The following is an 18,098-nucleotide window of genomic DNA, read 5'->3' as shown; positions in this document are numbered from 1 at the left end:
TACAAAAGTCTAATACTAAATAGCCTATCCCTAGTTTGTTTTGTTGTTGATCTTTTTGCTATTGATTTGCAATATTTCCTTAGATTTTTGGATACTCTTTTTTACATGTGATTATGTGGATTGTAAATATTTTCTCCAGCTATGGCTAATACTTTTAACTTTACAGTCTTAGACAACAACTTCCATGAAGTCAGATTTGTCTGAATTTTCTTATACAGTAAATTTTTTATGTCTTTTTAAAGAAATTATTTATTGCCCAGATGTCTTAAAAATGTCTCTTTTTTCCTATGTGTTATAGAGGATTTTCTTTAATATAGTACAAATTTGATTTTTTTAATACTACAATCCATAATCATCTATTTTATTTTTTCTATCTGAAAGACATGCTTCTTCCCTTCATTCTGGTCTTTGGTCCTGGCACTTTCTTGTTCCTTCTTTGACCATTTATTTGAGTAGAGGAAATGAGCTGAGATATATTAGTAATAGAAAATATATTCTTTTAGGATCATGATAAAAAGTGTATTTACTGTGTTATTCTCTTATTTTTGTTATGAAAAATTATTTTTTCCTAGAATGGCTTTTATATTTTCTTATTAACACCTACTTGTATTACATTAAAATAAAAAAAAATTTAAGTAGATTCCCCCATATCCTTACTTTTTTCAATGCTGGCTAATACTTGAAGTTTGTGTCATCATTCTCGCATATGTACTTTAGGATCACTATTAAATTGTGTAAAATATCCCTAGGGTTTTGACTTAATCACATTGAATAGATAGATTAATGAGGCAAAATTCCTGTCTCTGATGTTAATTCCTGCTTGTGAATATCTTTTTGGTTTATCTCTTATATCCTTAGTTAATATTACAGTTTTATTCACCTTTATTAAACTTAAATCCCTTTATTAAACTTAAAATGCTTTATCATTTTCATTGATATTGCAGATACATACTTAAAAATCTCATATTGCTAATATTTTTGCTTTATAGATGGCTTGTTTTTTGTAGATTATTTTATTCATAAATTGTAAGTTTTCTGGAGTTTTTAAAAAATTAAGATAGTCTTACTGTCTGTGTATTATGACCTTAGTTTTTTTTTCTGATATGTACAAATATGTATGTGTGTATATGTTTTATATATAAGTATGTACATATATTTGTTTTTGCCTAAAATCTCCAGTACAGTGTTGAATAGTCATGGGCATACTTGTCACTGTAATAAAAGTTTTTCTAATGTTTTAACATTGAGTTTGATCTTGCAGCAGGATTTGATAGATTGTACTTAACTAGGTTAAAAAATGTTCTAGTTTATGAGGTGGTTCTTGGGGAAGAAAGAAAAAGAAACATCCTAAATTGTTGTTAAATTGTATTGCTTTTAATTTGAACACTTAGCTTTTTAATTTTCTTGCCAGGTGTGGTGATGCACACCTGTAATAAATCCCAGCACTTGGGGAGCTGAGGCAGGAGGAGTGCTGAGTTTGAGGCCAGCCCGGGGTACATAGTGATTTCAAGTCCAGCCTGAACTACATAGCGAGACCTTGTCTCAAAAAAAATTTTTTTTTTAAGCATAATTTTCTTTTTTCCTGCAGTAGTTAACACTGTGACTTTTTCTCTGAGCTTTGCTTTTGCTGCATCTCATCTGTTTTCATAGTGTTTGTTGTCACTGCTTCTTCTGAGCTTGAGGTGGTTGTGCTTTTTATGTGTTTCTTTTTTTAATTTGTGAATTATTCAGAAGTGCTTTTTTAAAGCTACATGTGTGATATTTTAAAATTGCATATTTAAAAATTTCAACCAAAGAGAATATGGCTAATATGGTATATAGTGACAGCTTTTTAGTGTTTTTTTCAGACATTTGTAGCTTGGCATGTTTGTTAATTTTTGTCGAACATGGTTTGTGTGTCTTGGAAAGAATATTTTTTTTTCTCTGGGGATTTGGCTCAGTGGTTTTGCCACCTGCCTTGCAAGCGCAAGAGCCCGAGTTTGATCCCCGGCACCAAAAATAAAAAATAAAAAAAGAGTGTGTTTTTTTCTAACTGTTTGGTGCATGGACTTACCAATATCTGTAAATTTAGTTTGTATATATTTTTTTTGTTTTGTTTTGGTTCATTTTATTTTTATGTTTTTGAGGTTGTACTGTTTGATATATATAGATTCAAAGTTGTTTACTTGTTGTGGGAATTGTTTCTTTTCTATTATATTATTTAGCCTTCACAGGATCCCTTAGATATGAGTATGTTGGGTCAAATTCCTACTATATAATGAAGAAGTTGAAGCTTGGAGAAAAGTTTGTCTTGTCTCGGATTGCCCTGGATTGCAAGCATTTTTTGACATATATTCTTCATTGTCACTGTGGTGTAGGTTTCTTGTTAAGTATTGTAAAAAAAAGTCTACATTTCTTGTCTTTTGATGACTATTTCTAGGGAGACTCTTCTGGTGAAACCTTAGGCTGTTGTGATGTTGTTAGAATTGTGTCTAACAAGACCCCAATGCACAATGACACACATGAAGGTTTTCTAGCTAGCTAGTAGACATTTGAAGCATCTGAGCAAAGGGTATGTGGGCAGTCTTTGTAACAGTGCAACTTTTTCTGAGTCTGAAATTAATCAACAAAAACCACCAAATGGTTTAATCTCTAATTTTTAGTTTTTAGAAAGAAACCTCAAAAGACTAATTAGGATAGTTCATGAATTGAAAGCTTCATTTCAGAGTTTTCTAGTGAAGTGCTGTCTTGAGGTTAGCTTTTACTAACTGATTCAGATACTATTTCTGTCATTAATATTGGTAGAAATGTGCTTCTGAATATGAATTATGACAGACTTAGGGAATGTTAAGTATTGCTATTAGTATACCATCTAATGTAATGTATTGGCCCTGAGTACTCTTTGGTATGGCTATGAAAATGACGTTTCTGTATTTGTACGTATTTTCTTTGTTTTATATTGTTATTATTTCCTTTTGTTTCTTCCTGCAGAAAAGTTGCTTCATTAGTATCCATTCTCAAGCAACATTTTAAAAAAAATTTTGCTGTGATTCCTGTACTGTTTTTGATAGTACATGTTTTTGCTACATAGTGTTTACAGTCAGCTTCGGGATTTGATACATGCACATATTTTATCTTGATCATTTTTACTCACTCCACCACCTCTCCTTCCCTATATCCCTTTTTCATCTGTGTAGAGTCTAATTCCTTGTCTACCTCCCTGTTTCTTTTTGTTTTGTTTTATTTGCAATATGAGGGATCGAACTCAGGACCTTTTGCTTGCCAGGCAGGCTCAGCGCCAGAGCTACATCCCCGGCACTGCCTCCCTGTTTCTTAATATGGCTGTTCATTTTGCTCTTTAAGTTGTTCATATTTTGCGTCTCTTTTATTAGAGAGAGCATGCAATATTTAACCTCTTGTGATTGATTTATTTCACTTAGCATTGCAAACATCTTTTTTAAGGGAAAACAATTTCTCGTGTTTTATTTGATATCAAATAGGGTGTTAATGTCTAGAGCTAAAATGAAACATTTAGTTCTATACCCAGAAGTAGAAAATAATCCAAAGCTTTAAAATCATTATTAAAACTATTCATGTAAATACATAATATATCTGAAAGCAAAACTTTTTTTTTTAGAGGCAAAGACAATGAAATAATTTTGGGGGGCAACTGAGATAGCTTTATTTGTACAAATTTGTAGTTTAACTATTCATTGCTTTTACCATATGAGAAGATGACAGAGCAAAGCATGGTGGTTGGAATAGTTAAGTACTCATTTACCAGTGGTCTGACATGCAGTGGTTCCCCTCTCCGGACTCAGTGACTATGTTGTCAAGGTCTTGTCCAGAGGCATAGCAAGTGTTTTTCCCTCCTTGTCTTCAGCTTTTTAACTGATGAAAGGCAGCTTCTGGACTACTAATTGCAAAGTTGCTTTCCCCTAACTCAAGGAACTCTTTTAAATTAATAGACTCTGAACTGAAGGGAATAGATAATTTCTCTTTAAAATCACTTAGACCATAAAATTAAAATTTGTCCCCTGGAGCAATAACCACATTAATTTCTTTGAAATAATCTTTTTTTTTTTTTTTTTTTTAAGTTTTTTGAAACAAGGTCTTGCTATGTAATTCAGGCTGGCCTTGAACTCACCATGTAGCCCAGGCTGTCCTCGAACTCACAGTGCTCCCTCCTGCATGCACTACCATGCCTGGCTGAAATAAAAGTTTAAAGCACGGTAGCAAAATTACGTTAGGCAACTCAGAAGCATGTTTTAGATAAATTACTGTGATAGTATTTTGTGGTAAAAATATTGTATGTTTAAAGTACCCCAGAAAGTTCTAAGTCTCGTGAAAGCATCTGTTGTTGCTGTGAGTTTCCTTGTTTAAAGGTAAAGGCCAGGCTCTTGTTGAAATGACTTTCAACAGTGTCCATCAGATACACGTCAGAGCTGCCTAAGAGAGAAGTACTTGTGTCGCAGTCTATTTTCTTTGCACTGCAGTTGTTTGAAGGAGGCTCTTAAAACATTTCCTCCTTTGTATGTTCTCTCTCACTTTATAGCATTTGCAAGTACAGTAGAACATAAGCACTTTAACATTTCTTTTACCACAGTAGTCTTATTGTCCATTTCGATTGCTTCAGGATTTTTAGAACTATCACCAGAGAGTATTAAGTGTCTGTGTGTGCTGGCCTCTCACAGTCCGCATATAGGAGAGTGGCAGATATTGTTAGTACAGTTGTACAGATCATAGCTCAAAGTTAAAACATGCCGTTTTGTTGGAATCATATTTCTGAGTAAGTACAAGAGAAAGAAGGAATAGTAAAATAAGAATTAATTTTTGGAATCAGAGTCTTTGGCTTATAACTTGCTTGGTGTATAGTCTTATAGACTGTCTCCTTGCTAAGTTGTTCCCTTTTCTCACTTTCAGTTTCCTAGTCTGAAAAAATGGGGTATAGAAGTTCCGATTTTGTAGATTTGTCAAGATGTTACTACAGTGAAAAAAAATATATATATATATATTAGTGTGTAATGCCCCAGAATGCTAGACATTGTAGTAAATACTAATATTATGACTGATAGTGAATGAAAGTGGCCTCTTCATTATACCTTCAACCAGGGCTACTTTTTTCTTCCTCACTCCTTTTCTCCTTTGGTGTTAAAGGTGTTTTGTAAGTGCCGCATGGAGTATGTCTGAGTGCTGGCATAAAGTGGTTAAACTAAAGGAAGATCTCTTATCCATTTCAATAATGTTTTACAAGTGTGCTGTGGAGGGGGAGTATGTTTTAAATTCCTTGGCAATAAGGTGATAGATGTTTTGAGAATCTGCAAAATAGCTCAGTATACAAAATGGCAGATTTTAAGGAAGGCCAGATTTTGGATCCTCATGAGCTTTCTTTTGTAAATGCTTGCCTTTATACCATGGAATTTTTTACTGAATAGGTCTTTTTCCATTCCTGAAAGATAATCACTGGTTCACTGTGCATTTTATCCGCAGTTCCAGAAGAGCAGTCATCTTGGGGCTTAGACTTTTCTCACAGCTTCACAAATAATTCAAGGTCATCTGCCAGAGTGGAGGCTAAATCCTAATTGTGCAGTTTCTCTTATTGTATCCAGATGTTGGCCCCACTTTTATCTTTGGAAACCATTAACATTCTTGATTTTTTTTTTTTTTTGATGAGCCAAAAAGCAGACTCTTGGTGCCTGAAAATTCATTCAGAACACCTTGCCAGACCACATGTTAAGATATGAAAGTAACAGATCTCAGTGTGATTTGGGTGAAGGGCTTAGTGTGTACATTTTTGAGAGTATAAGGTACTCCAGTGTAGTTATATTGGTAAAAAGAGAGCCACAAATAGCCCTGGGGAAATATATTTTCCCAGAGAAAGCAGTAGTACAATAGTAATGAATAACAAGAGAAAGTGAATCTAAAAGATGTGCTGTACTTTAGCTCTTATGTCTAAAAGGAGGATAAATCAGTCTTGGATCACTTAGTTGAATACATTTCTCTGGTACTCTGTGCTGTTCTGATATGCTGACTTGTAACCAAGGTTTGAATCATTCTCACTTGTGAACCTTTTGAATCTTTTAAAATGTGGTGCTCCTATTGCTATAGTTTGTAACCCTTTGAAGTTTGAATTCAGCTCTCTGTGAACAGTTGTATTGCAGCTCACCAGCATTAAGACAACAGAGCAAGAATCAGGTTAATTCACTTAGAGGCAGTTACCCACACTGCTTAACTAAAGGTTACTCTGGGCTCCAGGCAGCTTATAACTTAGGATGCCAGCAATTCTTAGTGGTTTCAAAGAACATTCAAAGCAGTACTTATGGTAACACTTAGCAACATGCATAATAATTTGTGTAAGTAAATGAGTTGATGCATGTAAAGCACTTAAATGCCTAGTAACAAAAACCACACACATACTTCAAAAGCTAAATTTAAAAAAAAATTACAGTCTAAGAAGTGTACCTTATGGCATATTATTTCTAGCCAGAAGAAGACATTGAGGAGTACTGGAGTTTTTTTCTTGCAAATATTTATGCATGAAAAGGAAGAAAATGTAGGCTCTTGCCCAGTTCACTTTGAACAAAATTAATTACCATTTATGGGAAAAGTTATCATAGGCACCAAGGAAAGAATTATTTACTATTACAATTTACTTAGTGACAGTCTGAAAAATGAAGGTTTGAAATGGAAGGTCATAAAGTTTAAGCTCTGTGGTAGATGATCATTCCAAAGGAAAAGTAGGCTTCAGTCTTTGGCCAGGCACCTTGCCAGTTAGAGCTACCTTGACTTTGTGTTGTCGTTCCTATAAATCCAGAAATAAGAGCAAGTAGTAGTTGGGCATGGTGGCATACATCTGTAATACCAGCACTCGGGAGGCTGAGGCAGGAGGATCCAAGAGTTCCAGGCCAGCCTGGGCTACATAGTGAGTTCAAGACCAGCCTGAGCTACATAGTGAGACCCTGTCTCAAAAAAAAACCCAAAAAATAGAACAAGTAGTAGAGGAAAAGTATCTTGTTTTATTTTTTTTAAATTGAGTTATTGATATATAATTCATGAACCATACAATTTGCTCATTTAGAGTATACAGTTCAGTGGTTTTTAATATATTCAGAATGTATGACCATCACCACAATCTAAATTTAAAAGTTTCATTGTTTTTAATTGCAGTGTAGTTCATTTATCGTAAAAGTCACCATTTTAAAGCATATCATTTATTAGATGTTTAGTATATTAACAAGATATTGTAACCATAAGCACTATTGAATTCCAGATATTTTGATTACTCCTGAAAGAAATTGTAATCTTTTTAGTCATTTCCACTCTTCCTCATCCCCAAGCAACCATTAGTCTACCCTTTGTCTCTATGGATATACCTATTTATACCTATTCTGGACTTTTACGCAAATAGAATCATACAGTATGTCACCTTTTGTGTCTTGGTTTTGTTTTGCATAATATTACGTTTGTTCATACTGTAGTTTATCACAGCATTTCATTTTTTGTTGCTGAGTAATATTCCATTGTACGGATATTCCAAATTGTATTTATCTGTTCATCAGTTGGTATACATTTGGATTATTGGGTTCTTTTGCTTTTCCATAGCATTTTTAATGGAAAAATAAATAGAAGGTACATGTACTTTTGATTTTTTTTTTTACTGTGGCTTATCCTTTAGCTTGATAAAAATGCAGTGTACTAAGAAAAAATAGGCCAGTCATAGTGTAAGAGTTCCCATATTTCCTACATCTGTTAAAAGAATCAGAGCAAGACACAGCTAGTTTCAAGGGTTTATTGTACTCAACCCTTTCTCTCTCTGGCTTCAGATTTCTTGTGCTATCATTCCACTGAGTGTCTTCATTTCCCAGGATACTACTGAAAAAATAGCTCAATTTGAAACAAAAAGCTCTCCAGCCAGCTGAAGCCCTAGGGACAGTATGTCCTTTAATCAGCTTGGAGTGACTCTCTGATGCTTTTTATCACTGACAGGCTGCTGTCCAGCACTTGATCTTCTAGCTAACGGATGCTGGAAGAGAAGTTCAAAGATAAGGTTACTGGGAAAATTCCATTTTCCCTGGCTCTTTCAGTGGTAAATTTAATGGCAGAGCTAACATGTCAAGAATCTACATATTGCTTTAAGAGAATTTAAAATATGAGATACAGGGCCGGGGATTTAGCTTAGTGATGCCGCTGCCTGCTTTGCAAGCACAAGGTCCCAAGTTCAATCCAGGTACCAAAAAAAAAAAAAAAAAGGAAAAGGAAAAAAAAAGAGATACAGCTTACTAGACATGTAAAACTTGACAGTTGGCATTCAAATCTTATCTTTGTTGGTTAACAACTATGAAATCTTAGGCAAAATTTTCACCTATAAATCAAGAATGATAACATACCTCAAAAGAGTCTCTGAGGAAATAGTACTTTGGCCCTTGATAGGTGCCTAGTGTGTAGAAGTTCTCTTCCTCTGCTTTATATGGTGTGGTTAGGGTGTTTGCATGAAAGTATCTAGTAGAAAGCCTGAAACTCCAAATGTATTTAGGAAATGTTACTTGAATTTGAACTTGAGTTCCCAAAGGATGGGTCTCTTTTAGTGGAAATATAGCAGGAAGGTAGGGGGACACTATCATTTAGTTTTTGTGGCTCAACAAAATTTTGTGGCTTCAAAATTTAGAGGCTTAATTCATGATTCTGTAGCTTGGTAACTAAGTTGCAATCAGCTAGGCATCTCGTCCGGTCAGTTCTGTTCTGGAGTTGCCTGGTAAATAGCAGCTGGGGCTGGTTGATCTGTGAAGGCCTCAGTCGAGGCATCTGTTGACCAGGTTCCCCCACACATGATATTTTATTATCTAGCAGGCTTACTGAAGGTTATTTACATTGTAGTAGAATACACAAGAATTTCAAGGTCTCTACCTGCTATATATTTGCTGTTGTCTCAGTGACCAAAAAAAAAGTTGGACTGCCAGGCTGGGAGTTACTGTGAGAGGTTACAACTCAAGGATGAGTGTACCAGTAAGAAATTATTGTCACTATTTTTGAAAGTAGTCTTAGATACTAATGATAATAGCAGTGCAGGTCTGTTCACCAAGAATTATCAGCCTGTAATATCAGGCTGTTAACAAGTTCTGCAGTTTAATCACAGTGTTATTGAGGAAATGTTGGTCATCCTACGAATGCTCTCTCCTCCATATAAATATAATCCATCAGTGATTATTCTCTCACATATGGAAAGATTAATTATGATGTAGGCAGTTCATTTCTGGACTCACTAAATAGAGGGATCACTATTTCTGACTATATGCTGTTTCTTGCCAGTGGAGGTGGCTTCCCCCATCAGTTTATTAATTTCTTCACTTTGCATAAAATATTTTATCACCTGCATATCTAGATGTTATCTTTATTAGTTTGAGCCAAGGAAAATTTGGTCTCTTCTGCCTGTTATAAAGGAAACAAAGCAGGCCTGGGAATGTAGCTCAGCGATAGAACATATACTTATTAGCATGTGTGAGGTTCTGGGTTCAATCTCCAGCACTGCAAAAAAAACCTAACCAACATAAAAACAAGCCCAAAGTCAGAGGTGTTCTGGTCGCTAGAATATTTGTTGGGGCCTATTTGCAGTTTAGTCTGATCTTTGCTTTGTGCTTATATACTTCTAGTTTGTAGCATATTTTAGATTAGAAGCTATCAAGAATCAATCCTGGAGATAAAAACTTCTTTTGAATAGTTATCAATAACTGGGACATAAATATGCTTTTAGATGTGATTATCAGTTAGAATCATGTAATTTTCATAATTTTCAAAGATACGAAGTAGAGTAAAAACAATCTGGTCCAATATATACTTTGTTACAGATTGGAAACCAGTGGGTTTCCCAAGAGCATACAGTCAGGACTAGAATCTAAATCTTAAAACCTCAAGATAGAGATTTCTTTCTTCCAATTTAAAAAAAAAAAAAAACATAGTAAAATACACATAACATAAAATCCCAGGATAGGAACTTTTCTCTGGCACCGTTTCCAAAATCAGCTTTAACTTTTTTAGTAATCTGATATATGTACTCTTTTAACTTATCATTTTGCTGTAATTAAATTTCTAAGAAATGTGTGAATTTCACTTCTCCAATTTATGTCTGAATATGGAACTAAATTAAAAACTTCTCACATTATAAGTTTCACTCTCAGGCTAGGGATTTAGCTCAGTGGCACTGTGCCTGCCTTGTAAGCACAAGATCCTAAGTTCCATCCCCAGTACCAAAAAAAAAAAAGATTCACTCTAGTTCTAAAACAGTGCATTCTAATAAATGTCAGATATAATCAGGTCCCTGGTATTGATATCAAAAGATACAGACAAAGACACTTTAGATACAATTTTTAAATTTATGACTTCTAGTGGTTGAGATAATAGTTGGTGTGCCTGGCGTGGCAGCACATGCCTATAGTCCCAGTACTCATGAAGCTGAGGCAGGAGGATTGCTGTGTGTTTGAAGCCAGCCTGGGCTACATAGTGAGTTCAAGGCCAATCTGAACTATGCAGTAAGACCCTGTCTCAAAAAAAAGAAAAGGAATACTTGGTGTTTTACCTCCAATAGTATTAGAGATCTTTAAATTAGAAAGTCTGTCATCATCAAATAAAAGAATTCACGTTTTCATCTGACGCATGATTATATTTTAGGTTGGCTGACATTTCTTTGACTTTTGTGGCCTGTTTAGGATTAGATAATAGAAATGTTATCTCTAGTGTTTCATCCTTGTTTTAAAGATTTAACTTCTAAAATTAACTTGTATTGCAACTGAAAGGAGTTAATGAAGCACCACAGAAATATATTGTTTTATTGTTGGATATAATGCTAATTCCATGGGAGACAAAATCTTAAATTACCAATTCTATCTAGAATTGCTATTTTTATTGACTTTCGTTAGTCATTTCTCATTTCTGTATATGTATATAAAGATGGATGGATAGATAGATGGAGAAATGGGTACAGAATGGCATGGTATGTACAGCTTACTCTCAAACTATGCATATTTCCAAAGAAAGAGACATTCCATTTGGTGTTTATTTCCAAGAAAAGTATATATGTATATTTACTACCATGATGCACTTGTCAAATGATGTTTTTTTTTTTAAAGAAGAGAATTCTTCTTACTGTGTTCTATTAATGTTTAAAGTACTAGTTAAATGTACTAGTGGGGTCACTTTGGGTGCCCCTCACATCTTTTTGATATATCTTCATCCATTTTTAAATGCTTGTCATTTCCTTGCTTTTTTGGGCATGAAAAGATGTTCTAGACCCACTTCACTATTTTCTTTCTCTATGCCTTAAATCAGCTGTTCTCTTAAGAAGCCTGGTTCCTTTTAGCAAAGGATGGTATTTGGAGATCCAGATCCGAGTACATTGGTGCTGAGGTGTCCTTGGCTCCAATGCCTTTCAGTAAAAAAATCTTGGAAATCTCTTTTTAAAAAAATTTTTTAAAGGTTTATAGTAAGCCCTCCAGTTCAAATACAACACCACAAGGTTCTGTGCCTTTCCCAGTTTCATGTTTTGATACTTAGTGCCAGGTCCCTTTCTTGGAGATTGTTCGGCTGTGTGTTCCATTTGAGTCACATGTGAGCATGCCTGTGTCCTTATAGCTTTACCAACAGAGTGTGTCATCCTGCATTTGAGTTTTTGCTACTCTGAAATGTAAGAAATAGTATTTCTAAACAGTTTCAGAGTTCCTCTTATTATGAGTGAATCTAAACATTCTTTTCCATATGTAAGGACAATTGGATATCTTTGTATGTGTATTATCTATTTCAAGTCTTTACTCCATTTTTCTTCCATTTTTTATTTTCTTTTCCTTGATTTAAAAATTCTAGCTAGACATGGTGACTCAAGCCTATCATCTCAGCACTTGGGAGGTTGAGGCAGGAGGATCATGAATTCCAAGCCAGCCTGAGCTATGTAGCATGACCCTGTCTCAAAAAATGGAAACATTTTTGGGGCCAGGGATTTAGCTCTGTGGCGTGGCCACCTGCCTCACAAGCGCAAGGACCTGAATTCAATCCCCTGATACCAAAAAAAAGAAAGCATATTCCACACATAGATTTTAAGTCCATTCATGTTTTCAGGTACTTTTCTATTTTTATAATTACACCTTTTAACCATTTGGGGTTTTCTTGGTTTAAGATATGAGATACAGAGTCAGTATAATCTTTTCTCATATAACAGTCCAGTTGTTTGGATAGCTGTTTGGACATCTATTTTGTTTCTAGGTTTCTATTCTGTTCATTTGGTTGGTATAGTTGGTCAGGATATTTTGTATAAATGTATCCCATGTTCTGAATATGGTCCACCAATAGTACGTTAAGGTTCAGTAGCTCTAGGAAGTTCTTTGAACATTTTTACCCCAGTATTGGGATCACACCCAGAGTTTCACACATGATAGGCTGAGCACGCACCCAGCCCAAACACTCTTTTATTATGATTTTTAATATGTGGGTTATGTGTAGGATTGCTGCAGACTTGTGTCAGAGCCAGTAATTACCTCTCTTCTGGTAGTCCTAGAAGAAGGGACTGAGCACAAGGTTAGAGCTTTTCTGACTGTTCAGCTAATTTAAATCACCACTATTTTCACAAGTTTTATTGTAGTTCCTGGAGAACTGTGGTATGAAATAATACCTGAAAATTGACTTAAAAACTAAACAAACTAGGCATGTTACATACAACTGTAATCCCAGCAGTTTGGGAGCTGAGGTGGGAGGATTATAAGGCAGGAGGATCATGAGTTCAAGGCAGCCTGGGGAACATAATGAGACCTCATCTCAAAAACAAAAACATGTAAAGCTCCTAACATTGTACCTGAAGCACTCAAAACAAAATACCATGTACTGACTGACTGACACAAGCAAATATGGTAATCTCCCTAAACAAAGAGGCAACAGTATAGTAAGCTCTTGGCAGCATCTAGAAGTGGGCAAATCTGGGACTGGCTGCTGTGAGACTTGGCATTGGTGACAGAAAGATGACAAAAGTCTGGGAGACAGGGTGCTGTCTTGAAACTAATTAGGCAGGTGTCATTTGATAAGATCACATGGGACAGGGGTGCTGGGGAGAAATACTTGCTGTTCTTTTATCTTCCAGTTTCCCCCACCAGAATCCAAGGCTCTGAACCTTCTTGTCCTTTTTCCACTATATTCACAGAAAACATGGAACATTTCCTGTATTTCCCCATGTTAGATTACTAATCACAGGCACAAATTGTGAAATGGGTACATTCAACTAGCTAGAGTTTGAGATCATGCCAGGTGAAATTCTTCTTTTTGCCATTGTTGATAGTAAGTAGCAACTTCTATATTGTGCTCTCATCTAGTAACTGCTATTGCATAACTGCTGATTTTATTCTTGTGGTGCTTTGAGACACCATCTAAACCTTCCCCTCCAAGTTTTCTTGACCACCTCCAAGATCTAATGGCATATGTAGCAAATCAGTTCTACTCACTAATCATATCCAGCATTATGTTCTTTTAAAACACGTTTAAAAGAAGTAAATAAAATCACCCATAGTTCCTATGACCAGAAACAGCCCTGTTAATATTTGTTTTCCTCTTCCTTCTTTACATGATTTTATACCATTGAGAAAACAATATATTATATATATAATATTGTGTCCTATTTTCTCCCTTAACTTTATGATAAACCATTTGTAGGTAGCACTTTAAAAGTTATGTAATATTTCAAAATTAAATGGGTTATAATTTGTCTTTTATGTATATATTTTTCTCATTATTCCAGTTGGATTATGAGTTTATTGAGAAAAGTCACCCTAATATGTGATCCCCTACCTACTGCAGTGCCCATAGAGAATTTTGTACATAGTGAGTGCTAAACAAATATTTTTGCTTGGTCCTCAAGTGTTTTCTCTTTGGAAGTTATAGGAACTATTTACTGATGGGCCTCCAAAATGTGCTATTTGCAGCTTACCCAGAGTTAGTTACTTCAGGACCCGAATCTCTCTATCTAGAAAAAGATACCCGAGGGCATCTTTGCATCTTGGGTACTGTAGGGAGATCTTGAATTCTGTGAAAAATAATTTAGTAAGTATATGTACACTCTTCTGTACTTTGAGGCTTGTAGGAGTCCGTTTCTAACCAAAAAGACTCATTGCATTGATCCAGTGGCTATAGTTTATCTGGAGATCTATTTACTACACTTACCTAAAAATTTAGGACTATTCCTTTTACCTTTTAATTTTCTTATATTTTAGGAAGGGATGAGACCATGCAGCCTGCGAAACCATCTTTCCTTGAATACTTTGAACAAAAAGAAAAGGAAAATCAGATAAACAGCTTTGGCAAGAGTGTACCTGGCCCACTGAAAAATTCTTCAGACTGGAAAGTACCACAGGATGGAGACTATGAATTTGTAAGTAAATATTGGGATTAAATGGTTATGTCTTCTGGGAGAAGTTATTTGAAATATCTATGGTACATCAAATTCTGTCATTTCATTGAAAGTACCTGAGCACTTGGACATTTTCTTGTGTGGTTTGAGTCTTCTGTTAACTGCCTCTATAGCAGCTCTCGGCCAAGGACCTCATGAGTTGTTCAGGCAGCATTTTACTGACACTTGAGCCGTTCTAAGTTCCCTGATTAATGACATGTTTTTGCTTCATAAATCTTTTATTTACTTGCCATTTTTCTGTTTGTCTGGTTTGAAATTAATAGTGGTAAAAGAAATAGTCATCAAATGAAGATTCAACAATCTTTAATAGTTTATTTGGGATGGTGATTTTATACATCAGCATTGAAGGGCAGTTGATACTTGTATCTTTGTTGTTTTGCTAATCAATCTCTTAATTTTAGACAGGATTATTTGAAATCTTTTTAGAGGATGAAATTATTCCAAAGTTTCCTATGAAAAACTAGGTGTTTTTCCTTTCAGTGCTGTGGAAAATTCTCCTTCAACCACAGACACTTAGTAAGGATTTAATGAGTAGAGGCAACACAATTTTTTTAAAAAAGCAAGCTAAAGAGTTCATGTTCCTTTTGTGAATATTTCTAGAAAAGATTTTTCTCTTCAGGAATTCTTTATTTTTACATTCTTAAATTCTAAAGTTTGGTATTCAGCTGTCACAGTTCTGTTACTGTTTCTAAAAGAGCTTAGTTTGGGCATTGGATTGGAACTCCAGGAAGCCTTTTTAACCTGGCTTTCCACTATCCTCTGGTTATGGTTCATGTTTAGTTGTCCCCCCTCATGAGGCGGGACTTTCTTTTTCAGGGGTAGTTGAATCTGGAATGGGTGATGCTGGAGTTAAGGGCCTGTGATTACTAAACCACTGCATGTGAGTTATTAGTTTAGCCCCGCCCTAATCCCAGTAGTCTGGATGGGATAAAAGAGGCAGAAAGATGTGGCAAAGCTCTCTTTTCTTGCTTTTGCTGTCTTCTGCCACCATGAACTCTGAAGTTCCCTTTTTCCTTTGCTGCCTTGTGGGAGCCATGTTGTTTCTCCTCTGCAATGTCTATTTTCCACCTCTGTCTTGGAGACAGCTGACTGTGAATTGAAACCTCTATGAACTGTAAGCCAAATGAACCTCTTCTCCTTTAACTTTGGGTGTCTGGTATTTGGTCTCAGCAACGAGAGAAAAGTAACTAACACATCTCCTAACAAACCTAGAGGAAGTGATGTCACTCTTCTGTTACTTAATTTGTAACTTCATAAAATATTGGAGATTATACAACCAAGGATAGAGATCTTTTGAGGACCCAAATGACTCACCTGTGTTTATTTGACTGATTAGTCATTGGACCAATGTTAGAACCCAGGTTCATTTACCTTATTTCTGTTTGTTCCTGTATGTCTTTAGTCAGTGTTTTTTTTTAGTGCTATTACATGCTTGAGATTATTCTAGGGAAGAAGTAAACTGAACAGCTAAAAACTCATCCCTTATGGTTTTGCCCTAGAAGAAAACTAAGCAAAATATTTAGTGTGTCAGGTGGTGTTAAGTATTGTGAAAAATGCTATATATAAAGCAAAAGGAGGCTAAGGGAGGGGAGTAGCTTTTTAAAATGAGTAGTCAAGGATGTCCTTGTTGCTAAGAGGATAAAATTGTGAACAGTGTACACATCCAAAGGAAGAGCTTTCTAGGCAGTGCGAATAGCAGATGTAAAAATCCTGAGGCACAGACTTGCTTGGCATGTCTGGAATGCATCAGGAAAATGCATCAGAAAATGAGATCAGAATATAATGGGAAGCCAGATAGTGCAGGGCTTTTAGAGTAATAATGAGGAGTCTAGCTTTTACTATGAATAGACTGGAAAACCATTGGCATGAGGTGATATTTCTCTAGTCACTATGTTAATAATATGGACATGTTAATATATGGACACTATGTATATATGGACAGGTAAGGAGCACATCCATTGTCATTTGTCTTTCAGGCCTTTGGCATTCGTCTTTTCCACTGAGTTAAAGATTTGGCCTTAGAAGTCCTTTTCTGGGATTGAACCCAGAGTTTCACGTGTGCTAAGCAAATATACCACTGAGCTACAGTCTCTGCATTCATTCATTCAGACAAGGTCTAGATAAGTTGTCCTGGCTGGCCTTAAACTTGTGATCCTCCTGCCTCAGCCCCTTGAGCATCAGGATCGTAGGTGGTATACCACCAGGCCTAGCTGAAAGTCCTTAGCATGATGCTTCAGGATGTTATTGTTAGAATAGATTTAGGAGATTTGAATTATTGTGCTTGCTATTCCTTGTTACCTGTGTAGTTGTAAAATGTGGTTTTCTCAATTTAGTGAAGTTTTAGGCAAAGATGTTTAAATAACTTATACTTATCAAATCAGGTATGATAGAATGCTTAAGAATCCCCAAGTCTGTACTCCTTTCTCTTTTTTTTTCTTTCTTTTAAAAATATTGGTGATCCTGAAATCCTCGTCATTATTCTTATATCAGTAGTTGCAAGGTATGAAGAATTCATTTTTCTTTGCCAGCTTTCTCATACTAAGATCATTTGCACAGAACTTGTCTTGATGGAAAAGTTGCTTATAAAAAAGTGCTTTCTTTCCTAGGCCTTTAGAGAGGGCTTTTAATTTTGGATGTAGGTGATTGCTAGAGTAAGTGGCCCATGAGCAAAGTGAATAGGTTAGCTTGTTGCCCAACTCTTACTCCTTTTGAGACTTTCTTCTAACCCAGAGGCCAGAAACTGGCAACATCCAGCCCACAGGCCTTTCTGTGTTGTATACAGCATTTAGATTTGTAAAATTACAGTGTTGTATTATTATTATTATTTTAAATTACAGTGGTTAGATTTTAAAAATTAGTTGCCTGTGTTTAAAACTTGAGATTTTATATGGAATGTTGGATCTCTGGCTTATCAGCTTGGAGGATCTGGTTATGATAGACCTACATTATTGGATGATGGGTGTCTGCAACTGAGTAGCATCTTTAGCATGGCCTCTCCAATCCTCTACATTATCTGGCCTATTTCACTCACTGTCTGACCTATCTGGCATCTAGAGACATTTGGTATTAGGACTCTTGCTCTAAATCATTTGTATTTATATATGCCTGAGCCAACCCATGCAGATATATAAAACTCTCTTTTGCTTTCAGAATTTAAAGACAGTGTGTTTTTTAATGTTTTAAGAGCATTTCAAACTAAACAATGAAAAGAGCTTGAAGTGGGATATATGGAACTGCTACATTAAAAAGTACCAGAGATCAAATGAAAACTGTCTCTGATGCCTTGATATTCTCGATATATAGCTCTCACCTTAATCCCAAAGCAAGTATGTAAATGATAGTCCAAAAGAATTGTCCTCACACGGCTCCCAGACAGTCTCCTGGGAGCCTGTGAGAAGTGCAGTTTTTCAGACCCTGTCCCAGGTCTACTGAATCAGAATCTTTGGAGAAAGCACCTAGTGGTACTTTTTTCTGCCTTCCCGGTAACCCTAACCCATAAAAGTCTATGTAAAAGGTTTTTAGAATGTAGTGTGTCTGCATACTGGTTTCTTCTTTCCTTGCTGTTCAGTACTATGGATATTTAGAGTTAGGATATGTTCATATTTCATTATATTTTATGATTTTAAATGTAGTTTTTACTTCTTTGAGTCTCCTGTACTTTCAGAAGAAGTACCAAAGAAGTACC

The 18,098-nt window shown here is 35.5% G+C and overlaps 1 protein-coding gene across 3 annotated transcripts in view; it reads left to right on the top strand.

The window, feature by feature from the left end:
- Positions 1-18,098, top strand: part of Stk4 (serine/threonine kinase 4) — an 89,115-nt gene that overhangs the window by 29,621 nt on the left and 41,396 nt on the right. For all 3 annotated transcript variants that reach the window (XM_010631482.2, XM_033767159.1, XM_010631483.1), the window contains one exon: positions 14,217-14,374. In XM_010631482.2, the coding sequence (XP_010629784.1) occupies positions 14,217-14,374 (158 nt within the window). The remainder of the gene's footprint in view (positions 1-14,216; positions 14,375-18,098) is intronic.

This window comes from Fukomys damarensis, unplaced genomic scaffold, assembly GCF_012274545.1.
Source record: "Fukomys damarensis isolate Sample0158 unplaced genomic scaffold, DMR_v1.0_HiC HiC_scaffold_22, whole genome shotgun sequence".
NCBI lineage: Eukaryota > Metazoa > Chordata > Mammalia > Rodentia > Bathyergidae > Fukomys > Fukomys damarensis.
This window is presented reverse-complemented; position numbering and strand designations above follow the sequence as displayed.